The sequence below is a fragment of the Canis aureus genome, chromosome 1, assembly GCF_053574225.1.
Source record: "Canis aureus isolate CA01 chromosome 1, VMU_Caureus_v.1.0, whole genome shotgun sequence".
Classification (NCBI taxonomy): Eukaryota; Metazoa; Chordata; class Mammalia; order Carnivora; family Canidae; genus Canis; species Canis aureus.
The window spans coordinates 113984411-114003842 of NC_135611.1; the positions used below are offsets into that span (position 1 = coordinate 113984411).

The 19432-nt window shown below is 48.5% G+C and overlaps 1 protein-coding gene across 11 annotated transcripts in view; it reads left to right on the forward strand.

The window, feature by feature from the left end:
• The window catches only part of C1H19orf47 (chromosome 1 C19orf47 homolog), a 31215-nt gene that overhangs the window by 1238 nt on the left and 10545 nt on the right, over positions 1 to 19432 (forward strand). For 3 of the 11 annotated variants that reach the window (XM_077851630.1, XM_077851646.1, XM_077851637.1), the window contains exons 2-9: positions 1678 to 1784; positions 4676 to 4727; positions 8292 to 8379; positions 8513 to 8627; positions 10223 to 10304; positions 14283 to 14420; positions 16860 to 17012; positions 18602 to 18672. In XM_077851630.1, coding sequence (XP_077707756.1) covers positions 4709 to 4727; positions 8292 to 8379; positions 8513 to 8627; positions 10223 to 10304; positions 14283 to 14420; positions 16860 to 17012; positions 18602 to 18672 — 666 coding nt within the window. In that variant the 5' untranslated portion in view covers positions 1678 to 1784; positions 4676 to 4708. Of the gene's footprint in view, positions 1 to 1677; positions 1785 to 2328; positions 2585 to 4675; positions 4728 to 8291; positions 8380 to 8495; positions 8628 to 10222; positions 10305 to 14282; positions 14421 to 16859; positions 17013 to 18601; positions 18673 to 19432 lie in introns of those variants that run through there. The other 8 variants (XM_077851657.1, XM_077851686.1, XM_077851666.1 and 5 more) reach the window with 6 other exon arrangements.

Sequence of the window (19432 nt, forward strand, 5' to 3'; positions counted from 1 at the left end):
CTGGGCCGGATGCGGAGGGGATGGATGGCCTCCTGGTTCTGGAATCAGTCTTGGCGTCGCTGTGCGGCCCGGACGAGCGACTTCTTTCTCTGAACCTCAGTTTCCTCTTCTGTAGAATGGGGGCCAGAATCTGACTGTAGCATCCTCCGTCTGGGTTAGAGTGAGGGGTCAGCTCGTGCATGTCGGAGACCCTAGTTCAGCGCCTCGCACACTGCACACTTCATTATCGTGCTATTATTGTTGGTGTTGTACCGGTGATCGTGTTTGCGCTTGGCGTGGAAGCTCTGGGTGTGGGAGCGTGCAGTTGGAGGCCCGCCGATTTCGGTTCAAGTCCCAGCTCAGCTCCGTGGCAGTGGGCCTGTGCCGTAACCTCTCTGGACCTCATTTTCCTAATCTATACAATGAAGGTTCATAGTCCTATCATAGGGCCGCTGTGAGGATGCTGATGAAATGTGCATGTAAATAAATCCCTTAGCACAGGGCTTCGCACAGTATGGAGTAGGAGCTCAATGTATTGGGAACTATGATAATCATGATTCTGAGAATTATTGGTGTAGCTGGGACTTCCAAGGAAGTAGAGGGTAGGAGGAAGCCCGGAGGCAGCAACAGGAAAGTCTTGGAATCTGGAATTGAGCAAATTGATATCCTGCCCCTTCCTATTTGACCAATTTTGCCGGATCTCATAGATTGTGATTTTTCTTTTTCTTTAAAACCATATGCATTTTAGGAACTCCTGGATGGCTCAGCGGTTGAGGGTCTGCCTTTGGCTCAGGGCCTGATCCTGGAGTCCGGGATGGAGTCCCGCATCAGGCTCCCCCGCAGGGAGCCTGCTTCTCCCTCTGCCTGTGTCTCTGCCTCTCTCTTCGTGTCTCTCATGAATAAATAAATAAAAATCTTTAAAAAGATACGCATTTTCCTCCAGGCAATTAATTTGAGAAGAAAATTTCATATTTGTGTACTAATGGAAAACTAGCACTGCTGGCCTCAAAAAGAAGGGAAACGTAACCTGAAATACAACAGAAGCAGAATAGTCTATTTACATTGTAGACAGAAGCTGAAAGAGAATTGAAAAGGGAGTAACTTGTGCTTTGTGATTCCACAGTCCCACAGATCCTATCAAGTTATCTTGCACTCTATTCTTCGCTTACACTTTGCATGTGGCTACCTTTTCTCTGGCTTACTGAAGATTGATTGATTGATTGATTGATTGATTTTAAAGGATTTTATTTATTCATGAGAGATAGAGAGAGAGGCAGAGACATAGGCTCCCTGTGGGGAGCCTGCTGTGGCATTCGATCCCAGGACCCCCCGGATCATGACCTGAGCCAAAGGCAAGCGCTCAACCACTGAGCCATCCAGGTGCCCCAAGACTGATTTATTTAATGCCTATGTACATAGCACTTATCACCTATCCAGCATTGTTTTAAAGACTTGGTGTTTATGAATTCACGTCATCCCTCTAACCATTTTAAGAATAGCTATTCATAGCATTCTTGTTTTATAGTTGAGGGAAGTAAGATCTCGAAAGGTTAAGCCAAAGACTCAGAAATGGTAAAGTCAGGATTTCGATCCAAGCTTTTCAAGGGCTTAGCTAGGGAGTCTGATACATGGTAATCACTTGAATTTTAGGAACTATCATTGGCTATTATTATTAATGTTCCAATTTTCACTGTTCAGAAAGTCAGCGCTGGAGATGAGCTTTTAATGGAGGAGAGAGGCAATCGAGTCCAGCTGGGGGACTTCTGCCGCTGTAGGGAGAGGACACCAGTTCTCAAAGGCTTGTGGTAAGCATTAACTGACACCTTGCAAACACTGAGCACAGTGCCTGGCTTGTAGTAATCCCTCAGCCAGTGTGAGTCACAGCCATTGGACTGCCTTGAGTTCAAGTCCTGGCCCTACGGTTATTTGCTGTGTGACCTTGGACCTGCCACTTCCATTTGTAACATGGGGATCATTTTAACTTTTTTCCCTAGGTGGTTGTGAGGAGACACTGAGCTGTGTATACTCAATACCTGGCATGTAAACTTTGAACAAGAACTACTGAATGGGCATTGGAATCAGGAAGAACCTGTTTTCAAATCCCAGTAAAGTCACTTGGTAGATGTGGCATTTGACAAATGATGACTGTACCTCGATGAGTTGGTTTTTTTCATTGATTAAAATGGGGCTAATAATAGTCCTTCTTCATAAGGACATTGTGAGGTGTCAGCATGATGCCTGGCTCAGGTCCTGGTGCATAATCAGTGCTTGGTATGTGACATGTTGTCTTTCTGCCTGACGTATTGAAACCTCACCATGCCCTGCTCTTTGAGAGATTCTAGTGGCATTGTTTTTGTCCAGTGGCAAAATCCAGAAGGGAAAGTAGATCTTGGGAGTCAAGTATGGGGCAGAGTGATGTTCAGGGTCATGTTCATCAATAAGAGATGCAACAGAAGACAGAGAAGGTTAGGGTGAAACCCAGCTGGAGGCAGAGGGCACAGTCTCACATCTGGGGACTGGGAAAGCTTCATAAAGTGGGTGACAACCAAAGAGAGTGAAGGAGAGTATGTCAGGAGGACAGGAAGAGAAAGCGTTCCAGGCACAGGTGAGCTTCTGTGGGAAAACCCATGGGTGTCGGAGGAAAGATTAAGACTAGAGGCCTAGAAGGTGAGACTAGCTTCCAGACTGTTAGAGTACATGGGCACTGCCTCAGGTGCTCCATGCATAGAACCTCATCTGGCCTTAGAGCCTCCTCTGAGGGAAGTCACGTGGGTACCATCCCGATTTCCAAATGGGGACCCCAGGCCCGACTGGTGAAGTAACTTGCCGAGACCATGCAGCTGTTAAGTGGTAGAGCCAGATTTGAACCCTGCAGTCTGGTTCCAGAGCCCTTACTTTCATACTATCTCTGTTGTACCGTCAGAACGGGGTCTGGGAGGGGCAGATTGTGTGTGATGGTGAACAAAAAGGGTTTTCTGCGCCCTGTGGAGGCGATGGAGGAAAGGTGAGTGAGAAGAACCAGAATCAGGGCCCAGGAGGGTGTCTGGGAGGCCCAGTCAGTTAACTGTCTGCCTTCAGCTCAGGTCGTGATCTCAGAGTCCTGGGATCAAGCCCCATGTTGGGGTTTCTCGCTCAGCAGGGAGTCTTCTTGTTCCTCTGTCCCTCCCCCCACTGTATGTGTGGGTGCACTCTCAAATAAAATTTTAAAAGAAGGGGGGACGCCTGGATGGCTCGGTAGTTGAGCATTTGCCTTTGGCTCAGGGCGTGATCTGGGTCCCCACATAAGGCTCCCAGTGAGGAACCTGCTTCTCTCTCTGCCTGTGTCTCAACCTCTCTGTGTGTTGCTCATGAATAAATACATAAAAATTAAAAGAAAAAAAAAAAGAATCTGGGCCAGAGTGCGTAGCAGGGAGTAGAGTGAAGGAAGAGGGTGGAGGGCTTGGAGGAGAGGACAGGGCCACGGAAAGATGGGAGGGCTGAGTGGGCCGAGTGGTCCTGGAGGCAGACCGCAGTGAATCACCAACCAAGGAAGTTTTTCCCCTTTAGTTTCCTATTAGGGCTGCCACTAGTATTCAGAAAAAGGTGCTTGCTGGTGCTAATATGTCCCTTTTTTTTTTTAAAGACTTTATTTGGTTATTCATGAGAGACACAGAGAGAGAGAGGCAGAGACACAGGCAGAGGGAGAAGCAGGCTCCCCACGGGGATCCTCCCCATGCGAGGACCCTGGGATCATGCCCTGAGCCCAAGGCAGACGCTCAACCACTGAGCCACCCAGGCGCCCCAGTGCTAATATGTCCTTAACAGCTTTCTGGTACCTGCTTGTCTTACCTAAGTAGACATTGGTTTTGCATTTATCCTCTGAGGCCCCTTGTAATGTGGTGGCCAGCCCATCTCTCTGCCCTCAGCTACTACCTGCCTTCCCCTGTCCCTCCCCCCCGTCCCCCGTCCCCTCACTCACTGAACTGCAGTCACTCCGGCTCCGGCTCCGAGCCGGCCCGCACCCATGCCAGATGGCTCAGGTGGAGTGGACTTGCCGTACCTTCTCCTGGAACGCTCTTCATCTATAAACCACAGGGCTGCCTCCTTCAGGTCTCTGAATGTTGCTTTAGAGGGGTCTCCCCTTTCACCCAGTTTGGAATCACAACCCCTCCCTCCCTTGTCAGGCCCTCCCTGTTTTCTGCATGAACCAAAGGCTTTGTGACTCACTGTATCCTTATCTGTTTGCTTGTTTATTCTCTGTTGTCCCCTTTCCCCTGTCTCCACCTAGATGTCACACTCTGTATTTTTGTTCACATCAGTATCTTTAGCTCCTAGAATAGTGCCTCGCACATCCCAGGTTGTCAGTAAATAGTTTGTGAATGGATGGCTGATGGGTATTTATGATTAAGTCTTGAGCAGCGGTGTCTTTTTTTTTCTCTCACTCTCTTCCTCTTCCAGCCAGAAACCTGTTGAGGTGTGTGGGAATGGAGCTGTGGACATTTGGTGTCCCTGCGCCTTGTCCCAGGCGGCAGTGATAGTTGTGGTGGCAGCTCTGTCCCAGGCTGACTTCCTGCCAGCTGTTCAGGCTATTCCTGGGCTGTGAGCCCCCAGCCCAGGAACTCTCCTCTGGCCGCAGACAGACAGGCAGCGAGGGAGGGACGTACACTCAACAGCCTGTGGCAACTCATGGGCCGTCTCCTCTTGTTCTCTCTTCCAGGCTCCCGGGAGCAGCACCAGGGCAGGGGAGACAATGGTCTCAGTGACTATGGGTGAGTCTCTGGCCTTCTCTGTGGGGCTCCCTCTCCCCACTACCCTTTCTCAGGTCTGACCTTGGTGAGGGGAAACGAGGTGGGGGAGGAGGGCCTGGTCACTGGCAGGAACAGCTGTACTCTGAGGAACGTGGAGGCGGGGCCATGGCCTGCCTAGGGCCTGTCCACTCTGGATCTTGGCCTCCTGACAGCATAGTCTAGCCCTAAAGAACTTATGATATGAAGTCCAGCAGAGCCTTAGTTTTCTCACCTGTAAAACGGAGATACTAACAGTCCCTACGTCCTGGGATGTCATAAGGATTAAGGAGGTTATTGCATGTCAAACCTTGGGCATAGTTCTTGACAAATATTAGCTGTCAGTATTCTCATAGGCCTCATCACTATATTGTCTTTAAGCTCTGTATTTTGGGATTGCCAAAGCGCAGAGGTTATAAGTGGGTAGCTCGTAAGTTTTTTGAGATTTGTACATATAGAGAAGTACATAAAACATCTTTGTGGGTCCTAAGAGCAATTCAAAAGCAAACGTCAGAATACATCTTTTATGATTCCATTTATATAAAGCACAAAAACAGGCAAAACCAATCCATGCTGTCGGAAGGTGGTGGTCACCCTTGAGAAACAGAGAGATGTCACTCCATAGGGAATGTGTTAGGGGAAGGTGGTTTCTGGGATGTTGGAAATGTTTTATTTCTTGATCTGGGTGCCAGTTGCACATGTGTGTTGGTTTATGAAAGCTATCAACTTATGTGTGCTTTTGTACGTGTGCACGTTAGAGTTCAATACAAAGGTTTTTTTAAAAAAAGCAACCCTTCCCCTCCAACCATCCTGATATTGCCAGCTTCCCCAAGGGCCCACCTGTTCACAGATCACAGCCCCCTCCCTCCTCCAGATGGAGGAAACCATTATCTTTGTGATCATTGCTCCTTGCCTTTTAAAATTGTACCACCATTGAGAATATTCCTATGCTGTGGACTTTGGTTTTGTTTTTTTTTGTTTGTTTTTTTTTTAATTTTTTTTAATTTTTATTTATTTATGATAGTCACAGAGAGAGAGAGAGGCAGAGACACAGGCAGAGGGAGAAGCAGGCTCCATGCACCGGGAGCCCGATGTGGGACTCGATCCCAGGTCTCCAGGATCGCACCCTGGGCCAAAGGCAGGAGCCAAACCGCTGCACCACCCAGGGATCCCCATGGACTTTGGTTTTGAACTTAAGTGAATGAAATCATGCCTTGTGTTCTTTTGCAAGTGGCTTCTTTTGCTCCACATAACGGCCGGGAATCCTCCCCGTTGCTGCGAGTAGCTGTAGTTCTTTCCTTTGAGCTGCTGTGTAGTATTTACTGCGTGAGTGACCACCATTTGTTTATCTGCTTCTGTCAGTGGAGACATTGTTTCTGGGCTGGGGTTGTTACAGACAAGCTGCTGTGAATGTACCAGTGCGCGTCTCCTGCTGTGGTAGGACACACGTTGTTGCCCCTCTTATTATTTCTGGAATGGGGGTGCTTATGACCCATTTACTTGGCAACATATTTTCCTCTTTAGTAGGACATGAAATGATGGCAAGGGCCCGATCTGGGGACATTTGCAGTTCCCCAGCTTTGCTTCTGGCAGCTAGCTGGCCCCAAACTGTGTGGCACCTTTTTCCTCCTTAGTAACAGTTTGATTGAGATATAGATCACATCTTATACAATTCGCCTGTTTAAAGTATACTGTTCAATAGCTTTTGTATTCTGCGTTCAGAGTCCTGTAACCATCAGCAGACCCAATTTCAAAACCTTTTTGTCAATCCCCCTAAAGCCCTCATACCCATTAACTAATAGCCATTCTCTTTTCCCTGCCAGCCCCTAGTAACCACTAATCTACTTTGTCTCTGTAGATCTCTATAGATGTTTACCTGTTCTGGACATTTCATATAAATGGAATCATTATGTTTTTTTTTTTTTTTTAATTTTTATTCATGAGAGATGCAGAGGGAGAGGCAGAGACACAGGCAGAGGGAGAAGCAGGCTCCCTGTGGGGAGCCTGTTGCGGAACTCAATCCCAGGACCTCAGGATCACGCCCTGAGCCAAAGGCAGATGCTCAGCCCCTGAGCCACCCAGGCATCCCTGGTTCTTTTGGATAGACGAAGTTGCTTGCTATTGAGTAATAGGACCCAGAGCCCCATGCCTGGGCAGGTCAATAGTGCCTGAGTAAGGCAGAAAAAGGCCCCCCTGTCCTCTGGGCTGGTGGAAGAAGTCCTGAGGGCATGAGCTCCTCACCTGCCTCAGTCCTGGGGAGATGGGCCTGTTGGCAGAAGGATGGCCCCTGGGCCTGCGCCTGAGTCCTGAAGTCACCTAGACCAGAGTCTCTTCTCCCACTCTGAGCCTCAGTTGTCTTATAAGCAAAATGGGCACGGCAGTAACAAATTTCTTGTTTTGATTGTTGGGTGTAGCGTTATATACAACGAGAAAGAAAAAAGTTTTGCTCGTTAAACCACAGCATACCATTGATTGTGACATGGCTCTTAGTTTCAGAGATGCTAAAATGTGAAAAAAAAAAGTTCTTGGAATTAGTGATCTTACCTAACACCCATTGGCCAGACCAGGTTCAGTTTAAAGGTCACACCCAAGAGGCCAACAGAGACGTTTATAAACAATAAAAGCTTTGTGGATGGGTGTCTCCATGGTCTTGGCCTTGGCTTTGGTAGTGGAGGCAGAATAATAATAAGAATAGCAGCCGCTTCTATGAGTGGAGTGGAGGTTGTCGCCAGGACCAGGTGTCACTCAAAGTCCTTTATCTCTTACTGAATCTGCACAGTGATCCAGGGATATGGGCATTATCACTAGAATGTGAGCTCGATGAGGGAAGGGACATTGTCTTGTGTCTGCTATCCCTTTTGCCTAGCAAGAGACTTAGCCTGTGCCAAATACTCGGTAAATACTTACCGAGTGTATTATCCTAAGTTTACAGATGAGGAGACTGAGACACCAAGAGTTAACTTCCCATAATCCCTTAGCCAGGAAGTGGCAGAGTCAGAATTTGAACCCAAGCACCAAAGCCTATGGGGTTTGCTGCTGCTGTGGTGAGGAGAGGGCTTGTTGATGCTCACAGGCTGGCTCTGTGTCCCTTCTTTCCGTTCACCTGCGGATCCTGTCACCCTCGGGAGCTGGGCCTGCTGATCAGGACCAGGCTGGAGAACCCAGAATCCTGGCTCCCTGAAATTGGGCATTGGCCAAGTGTGGGGATGATCATAGTGGCTCATGGCCCAGGGCAGGGCAGAGCTGTAAGAAGGGCTGTACAGAAGCACATGAGCTTGGGAACTCTGCTTCGTGTTAGCAGTGTGGCCTGAGGCCAGTTGCCCAACCTCCCCCTGCCTCAGTCTCATTGCCAGAGTGAGGGAGTCATAGTGCTGCCTCACTCCTCACAGGGTTGTGGGCGGGCTTGGGTCCACTGTAAGTGTAGAGCGCTCAGCCGGGGCCTGGCATGCCAAGAGCATTTAATTTGTGGGAGCCATTGCTGTTAATGGTTTTGTGGCTGCTCTTCTCTGGAGAGAATAATGGGAATAATGAGCCTTGTCTACCCCCCAGCCACTTCCGAGTGGATCCAGTTCTTTAAGGAAGCCGGCATTCCTCCGGGACCTGCTGTCAATTACGCCGTGATGTTCGTGGATAATAGGTAAGGGGGCCGAGGGGACAGAGCTGGCCTTGGAGAGAGGAGGGGAGAGTTGGGAGAGGTGAGGGGAGAAGAGAGCTGGCTGGCCCATCTATCATAGCCCACTTGTGGTCTCACAGCTGACCCTCCCCTGCAGGATCCAGAAGAGCATGCTGCTGGATCTCAACAAAGAGATCATGAATGAGCTGGGTGTGACTGTGGTGGGGGACATCATTGCCATCCTCAAACATGCCAAGGTGGTGCACCGCCAGGTGGGTGCTCTGCCCAACCCCTTGGTCCCTGGGTTTCGGGTGCAGTGGAGGGGCAGTAGCAGAGCCAGCAGGAGGCTTAGAAGCAAAGGTGGGCAGACCTGAGTTCCAAGGCTGGTTGTACCATTTGCTGTGTGACATTGGACATGTTGCCCAACCTCTCTGAGCCTTAGAATAGGCTCAGAATGCAGATAGGTAGACCTATCTTGTGAGGTGGTTGTATTAAGTTAAATAAAGCTCCAGTACAGTGTAAATAGTGGGGCCTCAGTAAAGGCTCTCTATTGTCATTACTAGTTCTCATCTTCCTCCTGATGATTGTCATTAGCAGGACTCTTCTCTGTCCCCAGAACAGGAGCTCACCCTGTGGGACTCTATTGGTCACTTGGCCAACAACATGGTCATTTCATTCTTGGCCCCTCCACTTATGGTGACCTTAGACTAGTGATCTTGACCTCCCCGAATCTCTCTGAAACAGGCTTTTCACATTCCATCGCTGTGTAGGATAGCTATGGTCACCTACCAGATAGTGTATGCAGCACCGAGCACCAGACCTGGGATGAAGAACTCATTGAATTTTGATAGCTGCCACTTACCAGGTGCTTACCATAGCCTACCAGGCTCTGTCTCCATTCTTTATACACTTTTTTAAAGATTTTATTTATTTATTTATGAGAGACACAGAGAGGCAGAGACACAGGAAGAGTTGGAGAAGCAAACTCCCTGCAAAGAGCCTGATGTGGAACTCGATCCCGGACTCTGGGATCATGCCCTGAGCTGAAGGCAGACACTCGACCGCTGAGCCACTCACGCGTCCCCCTTTATACATTTTAAACTCATTTATTGCCCACTCCACTTAACTGAGAAGGAAGCTTGCCTCAGAGCTGTGCTGTCAGACTCTTCATGTTACTAAATGCTGGCTGCTTCCCCCACCCTGGGACCAGCCTTCATGTCTGTCATCCAGCCAGGACCCCACAGTGAGGGCTCTCCCAAGCCAGGGGCATTCCCTGAGTTATCACAAATAAGGTCACTGAGCAAAGCTTTTTTTTCCCTTTAAACGTTTAAATTTGGGAACAATTTTAGGTTTACAGGAAAGTTCCACCAACAGTACGGAAAGTTTCTGTATCTCCTTCACCTAGTTTCCCCTAATGTTAGCATCATACGTAGTCATGATACATTTGTCAAAACTAAGAAATGAACGTTAGCACAGTACCACTACCTAAACTACAGACCACTTGGATTTTATCAGTGTTTCCTCTGATGTCGTCTCTTTGTTCCATGATACCACAGTGCATTTATTTATGTCTCCTTAGACTTCCTTGCTCTCTGTTAATTTGTGACAGTTCCATAGTCCTCTCACATGCTTGATGACCTTGACAGTTTTGAAGCGTACTGGTCAGGTGTTTTGTAGAATGTCTCCCAGTATGTGTTTGATGCTTACTCATAGTTAGGAGTTAAATGTTCTGAAATCTCTTCTCTAGTAGCTCAGGCTCTGATCCCCTCAGTGTTACTCAGATTTCTATTCCTCTGCTTCGTGCCCTTGTCCCTGTGGTAATCCAGACACCTGTTTGGGTTTTTTTTTTTTTTTTTCTTTTTAATAGGACATGTGCAAAGCTGCCACTGAGTCAGTGCCCTGCAGCCCCAGCCCCCTCCCAGGCGAGATTCGCCGAGGTGCCTCTAGTGGTGAGTCCCACCTACCCCGGATTCCTTCCCTTTATTCACATGGTTTAGCTGTGAAGGGGACACTTCTGGAGTCTGCAGAGGTGAAACCAAGCCATCTGAGGTTCTCTCAGAGAAAAATAGCCTGGGTAGTGGGTGGCTGTATGTGCAGTCGATTTTCATTGGTGGCAGTTCTGTTCTGTAAAGTCACTTCAAACACTGAATTAGCAAATACTGAGTCACTGCTTCGGGAGGAAATACAAGGTTAGGTTCCTGCGGGCCTCTGATTACAACGTTTTTGTCAACTGATCAATGCAGTCCTTATATGTTTCTGCTTAGACATTTTATTTGCTATATATTGTGGATGGGTTAACACTGAGCTCACGACCAGCAAGCACTATCACTCATGCCTGGACGAAGCGAATCTAACACATATATTTTCTTCATCAGGCACATCATTTGAGAATACCAGAAAGCACTTTGTCACTATGCTTGGGGGCCATTTTAAACAGCAAAATCACTAGCAAAAAGCACAAAAATGTAAACTAGACTGAAATGAAATGACATGAAATAGACTGCCAGAAGGCTACTTGCTTACCGTGTGTGAAGTGAAACAAGAAAGCAGAGCGTCACCTTGTTTGACTTCAGTGAGGGAATGCGTTGGGTGATAGGTTTTTCACTGTTCAGTGTATGGCTGTGAATGACCACAAAAGCACCACAGGTATTGGTTTGGAGTTACAAATCAATTTTATTTATTTATTTAAAAATTTTTTAAAGGCTTATTTTTTATTTATTTCTGATATACATAGAGAGAGAGAGAGGCAGAGACATAGGCAGAGGGAGAAGCAGGCTCCATGCAGGGAGCCGACATGGGACTCGACCCCGGGACTCCAGGATCGCACCCCGGGCCAAAGGCAGGCACGAAACCGCTGAGCCATCCAGGGATCCCCTACAAATCAATTTTAGTGAATAGGTGAATTTGTAAATAGGGAATCCGTGAATGATGTGAATAGACTGTATTTATACATTTAGTTTTTTTCAGCAGTGTGATACCTTTTTTAAGAAAAATAAACTTAAAAAAATTAATGTGCATATTAACCTTTGCTGCTTAACAAGCCCCAAAACTGGTTTAAAGCACAGACTTATTTCTTATGATTTTATGACATGGCTGGTCAGTTCTGCTCCAGGCCAGCTCATTTGATCACAGTGGTTACCTAGCAGCTTAGTTGAGGTTGGGTGATCTAGCATAGTCTCACATCTGATGGTTGGCTTGCTGTCATCTGTAACTGGGCCACATGTTGCCCGTTTTCCAGCAGGTGAGCCTGGGCTTGTCCATACAATGCTGATTGCAGGGTTCCCCAGAGCAGCACTAGAGGGCAGGCCCCAGTGTGCAAAGCTTGTATAATACTTGCTCTTACCCCATTGGCCAAAGCCAGTCACATGGCTAGGCCCAGTGTGGGTGTGGGCAGTGCCCACCCAAGACATGGACAAAGGGAGGCTGAATAAATTGGAGTTCTTTTCTGCAACAGTCTGCTTGAACTTATGCACGGGAAAGCATTCTGATCATGAAGGTACAGCCGAATCACTTTCCACAGGTGCAGTAGCCATGTGGTCAGCAGCATCCAAATACAGGAACAGAAGCCTGACCAGTGTCATTACCCCTTCTCCAGGGCACCCATTACTCTGATCTGTAACAGCAGGGATGATCTATTTTTGTTAGTCTTTTTGTTAGTCTGTCAAGTGTACATAAGTGAAGTCAGGTAGTATGTATTTTTTTTAAGATTTTTTTTATTTATGATAGACATTGAGAGAGAGAGAGAGAGACAGAGAGAAGCACAGACACAGGCAGAGGGAGAAGCAGGCTCCACGCAGGGAGCCTGACGTGGGATTCGATCCTGGATCTCCAGGATCATGCTCTGGGCTGAAGGTGGTGCTAAACCACTGAGCTACCTGGGCTGTCCCATTTAAAACAAATCAAAAAAAAGTAAACTAAAAAATACTAGTGGAGAAAATAGGCAATTAGGAGGAATAGGGGAAACAAGCAAAGAGGGAAAGGCAGTGGGGAAGAATGTTCTAGAACAGCATTCTTGGTACATTCACCTGTATTCACTTTATAATATACACTTTTGAGCATGCATGTCTATATGTGTGTGTGTCTGACATCTGACTGCAGCTTAGATTCATTGGGGCAAAGACAAAGTTGTTTTTCTTCCATCCAAATAGCGCTTGCCTGTCGTAATGAAACATCACATCCCTTATCCCTTTCAAGTAAGACATTTCCTTCAGGATACTCTGCAAGAGGCAGGGCCTCTCAACCGCTTACCTTTTTTTTTTTTTAATTTTTTTTTTTAATTTTTTTATTTATTTATGATAGTCACAGAGAGAGAGAGAGAGAGAGAGAGGCAGAGACACAGGCAGAGGGAGAAGCAGGCTCCATGCACCAGGAGCCCGATGTGGGATTCGATCCCGGGTCTCCAGGATCGCGCCCTGGGCCAAAGGCAGGCGCCAAACCGCTGCGCCACCCAGGGATCCCAACCGCTTACCTTTTATAGCAGAGCATCTCAATCATCCCAGGACAGCTTGCCAGAAGGCCACCCCATCTGGCTTCAGAGCTGTCTATAGAAAAGTCTTGGGAAAATTGTAGAAGGGTATATAACGGTCATTACCAGGGGAGTAAACAGGGCTGAAAACTGACCTGTTTTTCTTGGTGGAGTGAGGGAAGAGTCAATCCCTGGACTTCTGAGTGCCAGGAAGGTTCCAGTTCTTAACCAGGGTAGTGGGTATAAGGGAATTCACTTTTTGTTAAGTGGTCTGTGCGGGTTTGATGTGTTTTTCTGTATATTATAGTTATAATTAAAAAAACCAACCAAGCAATATATAATTATAACACTGCATTGAGGGTTATTATGGGGGACTTAGGTTTTGAGAAAGAGCACATAGCAGAAAAAGGGAAGACTTTTGGGAGTAGGTAGGATGGAATGCCAAAATTTGAAAGCCATTGGTGGTAGGGGTGGGGATCTCTAGGACTGGGGAATAAGCAGGGGCAGCATGAAACTCTTTCCAACAAGCTTTTGAAACTTGGGCCCTAAACCAGCTCTACTGCACTAGAGACAAGACCCGTGTCCTTCCCACTCTGGGGTTGGCCCTCTAGTCTGTGTGCTGTAGCTCCCACCTGGTATCCTGGGATCTCTCCTTCTACTCTGCAGAACACAGGGGCTGCCAGAGACTACCCCCACTCCCATCCCTCATCCCCAGACGGATGTCACTGTTTGTCTTCCCGTAGCCCAACTGAGAATAGACTCACTGTATCTGAGGGCCTGTCTGAGGGACCCCCCTCCCAGAGTCCCTATTTCCTCATGTATAAAATTGCAGTAGATCCCATTCTGGTAGGGATGTTGGGATTTTCTGTGATAGTATTCATTTTTTCCAGTAGATGTTTTTGAGGACCTGTGAAGCACCAGAAACTGTTGCAGGAACTGGGGATACAGAAATAAACAGGCATTGTCTCTTCGTGGGAGAGTTCACCAATAGACAAATCCGTGTAATTTGATGTCAAGCAGTAATTAGGGTTATGAGGCAAAAGCAAGCCAAGCATAGGGTCAGTTTGGTAGAGCTTGGTGGAATGATATGGGAAGCTTTCTCTGAGGAGGTGCCATCTGAGAGGAGACCTAGTAAAGAGCTAGAGCAAGGCGGTTCGTACTCGGGGAACTGTATGCCAGGTAGAGGGAACAGCATGTGCTATGAAGAGGTGCATGCTTGCTGGGTGAGGTGTGATAGGAACCAGTCCTTGGTCTAGGACCTCAGGAAAGGCCCCCAAGCAGCAAGAGGTGGGCTAGCTCCTTGTTAGACTGGCCCACCCCCAAGCATCCCCATCATGTCAGTACAGTCACAGAGTGACTCCAGCTGTCCTTTCCCCATTCAGTCCCAAAGCTTGCCTTCTTTGTCCTGGCCTCCATCCCAGGGCCCCTGGCACAACTGGACTCCCCCCTTTTCTCCCCACAGCTGCCTCTCGAATGATCGCCAACAGCCTAAACCGTGATTCCCCACCTGGCACTCCCCCCAGGCGACCAGACACCAGCACCTCCAAGATCTCGGTCACTGTGTCCAACAAGATGGCAGCGAAGAGTGCCAAGGCTGCTGGTGAGGGGACTTGGGCAGATGGTGGGAGGGGCTGGAGTGGGTGTGGGTCAGCAGATGGTATTTGGAGGTCAGGCTCCCGTTGCATGGTACTTTGAAGACCACAGGTTGTCCAGAGCATCTGGACTTGGCCAAGCCCCTGCACCTCCGTAGGCCTTGCTTTCCCAGTCTGTAGAATGGGCAGAGTGCAGATGCAGTGAGGCTCTCAGTGGTTGGTTCAGTCTTTTTAGGTTTTTTGTTTATTTTTTCATTGTGGAAGGAACACTTTTTTTTTTTTTTTAAGATTTTATTCACCCGTTTGATAGAGTACACAAGCAGGGGGAGGGACAGAGGTAGAGGGAGAAGCAGGCTCCCTGCTCAGCAATATGGGGTTCAATTCCAGGATCCTGGGATCATGACTTGAGCTGAAGGCAGACACCCAACCAACTGAGCCACCCAGGTGCCCCATGTGGGAGGAACACCTGATGTGACATTACTCTTTTCTTTTCTTTTCTTTTCTTTCTTTTCTTTCTTTTCTTTTCTTTTCTTTTCTTTTCTTTTCTTTTCTTTTCTTTTCTTTTCTTTTCTTTTCTTTTCTTTCTTTTTCTTTCTTTTTCTTTCTTTTTCTTTTTTTTTTTTAAGATTATATTTATTCATGAGAGACACAGAGAGAGAGGCAGAGACATAGGCAGGGGGAGAAGCAGGCTCCATGCAGGAAGCCCTATGTGGGACCGATCCTGGGACCCCAGGATCACGCCCTGAGCCAAAGACAGATGCTCAACCGCTGAGCCACCCAGGCGTCCCCACATTACCCTTTTCATAAAGTCTCAAGTGTACAGTACGGTGCTGTGGACTACAGGTGGCTCAGTCTCTTTTCACAGATGTTCACCAAGGCCTGCACTGGTGCCAGGCCTTGTGCTTGATGCAGGGGTCAGAGGTCAAGAAGCTACCACTTCCTCTCAGCAACCAGGAGGATCCTCTCACTTTGGGCTAGAACTCTCCAGGGCTTCCCATTGTCCCAGTGATGAAGTCCTCTTCCCACAAGGCCTTATAGGCTTTGCATGTTGTGAATCCATCTCCTGTGTCTCTTCTGCTGGCTCCCTCTGTCGGGTCCCTTCCAGGCTCCTTCCCGTTGTGGGCCTTTGCCCTCATGTTCCCTTCCCCCAGCACACTCTTCCTCTACATACTTTTCCACGCTTGACCTCTGTTCCTCTTCCAGATCTCAGCTTGAAAGCTGGGAATAGGACTTCAGCCTTCGAGCTTCTAAGCTCTCCTTCTGTCTGCTCCACTGTTGTGACTTTGTTGGACCCACCCCCACAGCAAAGATCTTGACACAAGTGGAAACTGAGGCCAGGGAGCGGACTTGGTTATTCTGATGCCCAGCCCCATCACTCCCTCCTTGTCCAGCTCTACCGCATGTGCTCCTTTTTCCGTGTGTGTTTAGAAGTGCCTCATCTCCATCACTAGACTTTTTGATTTGTGTGTCATGAGCAAGAAAATTAAAATTAATTTCTAAAGAATTGAAAAGACGATGGGCCTGGGAGTGACCAGCTCAAATGTGTTAAAGGGATTCTTCCTCTTTTTTTTTAATCTAATTGAGGTAGGGCACCTGGGTGGCTCAGTCAGTTAAGCGTCTGCCTCTGGTTCAAGTCATGATCCCAGAGTCTTGGGATTGAGCCTCATGTCTGGCTCTCTACTCAGCGGGGAGCCTGCTTCTCCCTTTCCCTCTGCCTGCCACTCTGCCTGCTTGTGCTCTCTCTGTCTCTTTCTCTCTCTCTTTGTCAAATAAAATCTTAAAAAAAAAGCAAATCTAATTGAGGTATAATTTACTTATGTACAATGCACAAATTGTAAGTATACAGCTTGATTAATTTATTTTTTAAAACTTTTAAAAATGATTTTATTTATTTGAGAGAGTGAGAGAGAGCATGAGAGGGGAGAGGGTCAGAGGGAGAAGCAGACTCCTCACTGAGCAGGGAGCCTGATGCAGGGGCTCAATCATGGGACTCCAGGATCATGACTGGAGCCAAAGGCAGATAGATGCCTGCCTAACTGACTGAGCCACCCAGGCGCCCCCAGTTTGATTACTTTAAAAAATGATTATACCCGTGAAACCACTACTGGCTGGAGCTCTTAAGCTTTTCCATCACCCAGCAGTTTCTCCTTCTGAGGGGATTCCAGCTGGGCTGGGAGGTCAGCCTGCTTGGGGTAGGGACAGAGCCACAGAGAGCCTAGGGATGCCCGGCACCCCATGGGGATTCTGAGCTCCATCAACAGCCCTGTTGTGCCCAACCTCTGAATGTCTCTGTGGTTCAGAGTCAGCAGTGGTTGGGAAGATAAGGGATTCCAGTCATTTGAACGTATGGAGATAAAGGGCACATCTGTGCCCTTTGCAGGGTGTCCAGCCCCCAACCCAGGAGAATATTCCATCCCAGAAGATGCTCACTACCTGCTCCTCCATAGCAGCCCTGGCCCGCCGGGAGGAGGAGAGCCTGGCTGTTCCCACCAAGCGGCGCCGGGTCACTGCTGAGATGGAGGGGAAGTACATCATCAACATGCCTAAAGGTACCACCCCCCGGACCCGCAAGATCCTGGAGCAGCAGCAAGCAGCGAAAGGTATCGGCCATGTTGGCATAGAGACTGCATTTCCCTTTTGTTGCATTGTATGGGGTTGGTCACGCCCTACAGGCACTGGCCCTGAATCAGGCTCTAGCGAAATCCAGGGGGCCTTGGCCAAGTGGACAGTGTTGGTGGCCATAGAGGAGGAGGACACATACCGACCTCCACCCTGTCATCCTACAGTTAGTGGAGCAGGGTTCCTAAATGCCTCAGCTGGCACCCTTTCCCCAAGGGCAGAGGCTTGGACTCCATGATTGCCTGCTTGTAAAGTGGTGGCTGTGCCTGGCTGAGGGCAGGTCCCCAAAATGTGGGAACCATCATTATGAGCCAGAGATTCAGTCCATAGCTGGGGTTTTTATCTGGTAGTACAGAAATGGTCTTCCTTCCTTGCAGTGTTCCTTTGAGAATATTCTATGTGTCTTCTTGGAAGAACATTCATATGGTGCAGAAGAATATTTAGTACCAACTGACTGTCCCCTCAATCCCATATCCCACACCATTGTTAACCTTTCCAGACCAGCATCTGTGAACTTGTATGCATGTATATGTATATAGACCCATACAGGTGTTTTTTAAAAATCACAAATAGCATCATCTTGTAGGTATTGTTCTATAAGTTTATTTTTGGAATTTTTTTTTTTTTTGGTGGGGGTAGAGAGAGAGAGAGAGAGCAGAGCAGGGACTGGGGAGGACAGGTGGAAGAGGGAAGATGGAGAGGGAGAAGCAGACTCTCTGCTAAGCAAGGAGCCTGGTATCAGGGCTTGATCCCAGGACCCTGAGGTCATGACCTGAGCTGAAGGCAGACACTTAACTGACTGAGCCATTCAGGCACCCCTTTCTAGAACTTTTTATTGAGCTCTCTTTCACCACAATACATGTGGATCTGCTTTCACATTTTTTATTATTTAAGATTTTATTTATTTATTTGAGAGGGAGAACTAGCGTGCCTCTGCAGGAGCAGTGGGGAGGGGCAGAGGGAGAGGGAGAAGCTGGCTTCTGGCTGAGCAGGGAGCCTGACTCAGGGCTCCATCTCAGGACCCTGAGATCATGACCTGAGCCAAAGGCAGACCCTTAAGCAACTGGGTCACCCAGGTGCCCCATGTTTTCATATTTTTTGTTTTGTTTTGTTTTCATATTTTTTAATGGTCATTTAATATTTGCATTGTATTTACATATCATGGTTTAGTAAACATTCTATCAATGGCTATTTGGGTTGGGATTTAGGGAGAGGACTTACCACCAGTCCACAGACTCTCAGGCCCATGATCCAAAAAAGAGTGAAGGGAACAAGGAGGGATTAAGAGCCTTTTCCGCACACACATTTTGCAAACTTGTACAGTCTCGAGGAGCCCAAGGGTCAATTTTAGTAGCTCCTTCCCACATTTAGTACTAGCCAGAGATGTGTGGGTCAGGTCTGTGTTAGCCAAGGTGTAGACACAGAGTCTGTGCCTGCCTGGACCAGAGCTGCCCGGGCCTGGGCTAGCCATGTCTCCCCTCCCTTGTCTGCACAATGCATGGTGCTCGGCCAGGCCTCGGCTCCACGCACTGCTCAGCAGGTGCTGGCTGAGGGCTCACTTCCCTCCCAGGTCTCCAGAGGACATCCGTGTTTGACCGGCTCGGCGCTGAGACCAAGGCAGACACAACAACAGGGAATAAAGTGAGTTGGAAATGGGGGACCCACCTGAGGTTCTCTACTCTGTCTTCCTGAGGGTGTGGATCCTGCCTCTGACCCCTCATACTCCCTGTGCCCCATCCGCATTAACTGCCTCAGTTCCCTTCTTTGCACCTCGGCAACCTCTCTCTCGATTTCCAGCCCCTGGGGTCGGGCCAACTCTCGCATGCCGCCCTCGGGCCTCTCCCATCTCCATGTCCCAGACTGGCCTCAGCATCTTCCCCTAAAGGGACTCCTCTCCTGAGCCCTGTCTCAGGGATGCCCCAGTGCCCTCATTCCAGGCAGGCTCCGATGATGGCTCCATCTGGTTTCCCTGTCTGTCACCTCTCCCCGTCTCCTAACTGGTCTCTGCAGCTCCTGTGAACCCCCTCCCCTATGGCAGCAGTGTGTGCCCACCCATAGGACAGGCCATCCCCCCACCCCCCCATCAGACGATTTTCACCGTGGCCAGGGTGAACACCACCCTCCTTGCCTTGGCCTGCAGCCCAAGTCCTGCCTGCCTAGCGTGAATCCAGGTAGCTCTGCCACTCCCTGGCTGCATGGCCTTGGCCGAGTCACTTAAGCAGCTTGTACCTCAGTTTCCTTATTTGTCTAGTTCCCACTTCCTGCGGTGGTCATGAGGATTAAGTGGGATATACCTGCACAGTGCTGGGGACGTCATCCAGTGCATGGTAGGCACGCTTTAAATGTTGCTTTGATCAGCTGCACCGGAGCTCCCCAGCTGCATTTCCTGCCTCTCTATCCC